Source organism: Sinocyclocheilus anshuiensis, unplaced genomic scaffold (genome assembly GCF_001515605.1).
Source record: "Sinocyclocheilus anshuiensis isolate Anshui unplaced genomic scaffold, SAMN03320099.WGS_v1.1 scaffold1497, whole genome shotgun sequence".
NCBI lineage: Eukaryota > Metazoa > Chordata > Actinopteri > Cypriniformes > Cyprinidae > Sinocyclocheilus > Sinocyclocheilus anshuiensis.
In genome coordinates, this window is record NW_015543492.1 from 251,817 (window position 1) to 255,349 (window position 3,533).

The 3,533-nt window shown below is 37.7% G+C and overlaps 1 protein-coding gene across 1 annotated transcript in view; it reads left to right on the forward strand.

The window, feature by feature from the left end:
• LOC107694741 (NACHT, LRR and PYD domains-containing protein 12-like) overlaps window positions 1-1,964 on the forward strand; it is a 37,843-nt gene extending 35,879 nt beyond the window's left edge. The window contains exons 8-9 of the mRNA XM_016494421.1: window positions 338-505; window positions 1,755-1,964. Coding sequence (XP_016349907.1) covers window positions 338-505; window positions 1,755-1,761 — 175 coding nt within the window. The 3' untranslated portion in view covers window positions 1,762-1,964. The remainder of the gene's footprint in view (window positions 1-337; window positions 506-1,754) is intronic.
• Window positions 1,965-3,533: the final 1,569 nt, after the last annotated feature.

Consider the following 3,533-nt stretch of genomic DNA (forward strand, 5'->3'; position numbering starts at 1 on the left):
TGATGTCACCTTTTTACGGAAGTCGCAACGGTTCGTGAAAAATCACCGCTACTTTATGCAGGCTGTGTGCATTTGATTGTGGACTGACTGTTTTGAAACTTATATGGTAGTTACATGGCAATTATCATGAAAAAAGCCAGGAAATTTCAGTTTTGACAATATGGGACCTTTAAGATATTGAAACTCCCTCAAGCACATGTAGAAGCAGGTCTGAACTTTAGACTGGATCGGTTAATCATGTCATGGATTAAGTCTCTCTTTCTGATTGTGAAGTTGCTGCTGATCTGAGCTGTAGATCCTGAACTGAGAGACTGAAGAGTGTCATTGTTCTCTACAGGTTGAGTTATTGTGGAGTCACAGATGAAGGTTGTGCTGCTCTGGCTTCAGCTCTGAGATCAAACCCCTCACACCTGAGAAAACTGGATCTAACTGGAAATGAACTAAGAGATTCAGATGTGAATCTGCTCTCTGATCTGAAGGACGATCCACATTATAATCTGCTTGAGTGAGTAGTGGTGATTAAAATGTTTGAATTTTAATTGAAAGTTAATATAGTTTCTTCTTCTTAGGTTACTTTCTATGTAATAGTTACTTACACTGTATAAACATGCTTAATAAGGGTTTAATTCTGTTTATATTAAGAATTAAGTATATTAATGTGCCTTTACATTGAAAAACAATACAGTGTTTTGCTTTGATCATTGACTACTTTTACATGCACCCTCATAATGCGGTTATAATGAGATTTACTGTATTCATGCAAACACAATACTTCAATCAAATTCATGCGATTAAGCTCATTATTGTAGTAACCATAATCGTAGTAAAATATGTGGCTATGCCGATTTTAATAGCAACAAACAGGCATGTAAACACATTAATCGCATTATTACCGGTCTGACTAAAGTGCGTGTGTGCTTAGATGTACACAGATATGACGTGTGTTGTTCACACAACTCCATGAATGAACTCTGTGACATTATTCTGTAGTTTTTCCTCCACTTCGAATCACTGAACTCGGTCAACAACTCTCTGTCACTAGTCTCTGCTCCTTATCTTCATCCAGAGACTGCATGAAGAATGCATTGGCAGTGTAGGTAACCCTGTTTGCAGAGGCACTGCTGTCACATTTAGATGTTCGTCGCAGCGACAAATAACCACCCAATACGTCCATAGAAATATGTTTAGCATTTGACATAAGTAGATTAAAACAGTGGCCAATAACAAATCTACTGTATGCGAGTTCATCATTTGTGCTGTGCATTGGGGTTTGTGAATAATGGCGGTAAAAATAACCACACTTCTTAGTGAAAGATCAGAGTAATGAAAAATGCATGTAAACGAGAGTGAAGATGTTTGCTTGTGTCATCTTAAACATCTTAATGTGATAACATTGGGAAATAATTACATTACTGGGGCATATATAAACATAGTCTTTTTATGCATGAAATTATGTATTTTGAATTTCAATTGCAATAGAAGATAATGGTAAATAATTATCACTACTTTCATTGTCATAAAACTGAACCAGTAACAGAAAGAGGACAGCCATACAAAATTATGGATAAGGGTGAGGGATCATCATGTAGGGTGGTTTGGATGCTAAATAAAAATCTAAAAAAGAGCTTTAAAAAAACGTTCAGGACATGGTTAGTTTATAATCTCTGACTAATAATGCAAATTGTTTGAGTTCTTCTAAAGTGGGTAATGCATATAATGTCACACACATTTGATTGTCTGTGTTTTACTTATAGGTTTTAGATGTTGGATCAGCTGATGGTGAATAAAGAGCTACAGACAGACATCACATTCAACAGAATCAACAGACACAAACCCATAGTGATCATCACACACTTTACAGAATGATCCAGTCCTTGATTTGAAGTCAAACAAGAAAACCTTTTGTTTGTTCTTCAGAAATGATTTGTACTGGTACCACATTTTACACAATATTGCCAGTTGTTTGTGACACTCTGTGTATTTTCTGTTTAATTCTTATTACAGTAGATTTCAATACATGTAAAAAAAAAATATATATATATATATATATATTCATTGACTTGGTAAGGTATTAAAAAATCTGCACTCTGAAAGTAAAGTTAAATGATTTTGTAGTTTTTATCATCTTTGTTTTATCTTAAATTGTCATTACATTTCAGTTTTGATGTGTCAGAAGAATTATGCAAAAGCTCTAATACCAGTCTACCAGATCTCCAGATCAAAATATTTCATAGTCGTCTCAGATATTTACCCTCCTCCTCAAAACATGTTCTGCTAACACTGATTCTGCTGATCAATTTGAATCTAAATCAGCGTTTAATAACAAACTGCTGTTTCCTGCAGGTTATTTCTCAATGTCTGTAATCTGATCCAATATGGAAGACAAAAAAAGATGCAGAATGAGACGAGATAAACATTCAGATCGAGAAGAGACTCTTCATTGACACTTATGAAACTATACAGTCATAGATGTTTATATGGCAGGCCCTTGGCACGTAGCTTCCTCTTGACTTTGTCGAAGTGTATTCGTTGCTTGTTTACCTCAGCAGAAAGGTCTGGAAAGAACGTGACTCTGTGAATTTGGAACAGTACATCTTTCTTCGCTCTGGCCGCATGCATTACACGCTCCTTGTCTCTGTAGTCCAAGAATTTCATGATCATCACTCTCGGGTTGAGTTCTTGTCCATAGCATACCGTCGCACATCCCCAATTCTGTGTGCTCTCTCTATGGCCAGGGGCTTTCGCAGTGGTTCCATTTTCAGTGCCTCAGGTAACCAGCTTTCTAAGAATGCACATGCGTCACTGCCCTCTGGTTTTTCTGGTAAACCTAACAGCCTTAGGTTGGACTGCCAACTCCGATTCTCCAGGTCATCCACCTTCCAGGTAAGCACAGTAACTTTCTTTTTGAGAGCGCTGGTCATCGATTGAAGTGTAGTAACCGCATCCTTTGTCTGAGAAATGCGTTCCTCAGTCTGTGTCAGTCTCCTGAAACACTCTGCAACTTGATTCTTGACATCTTGTACAGCTGAAAGGATGGTTTCAAACTGAGAGGCCATGTTGACTTTCAGTGAGTTTATTGCCAGTAGGATATCACTTGAGTCTGTGTGAAAGCCTTGATCTCCATAACTGGATGAAGAGTTCTCTTCACCGTGCATGACTCGCAACAGCTCTTCAAGGCCTTCCGAGTCTGACACGATTTCTGTTATTTCTGTTTTTTTGTTTTTGCTTTGCTGGTTTAGGCAACATCTTGAACAACATTTACTTAGAAATCAAACTATAGACGACGCTTAAATAAAAAATGGATAAAATCTAAGAAAAGCACCATAACCAGAAGTCCCCCTCATTTGTTTCTGCTTTTACCTCTAATGGGCTGAACACACCTTCACGAACCTGTGCCTGTCTGAAACATGCACAAGATCTGTATTACAGTTGTATGCAAAAGCAGGGCCAGACTGGGACGCAATTTCAGGCCGGGAAATCTTACACTCATCCAGGCCACACAGAAAAAAAGGGGCCAAAATTGCACCTTTTGG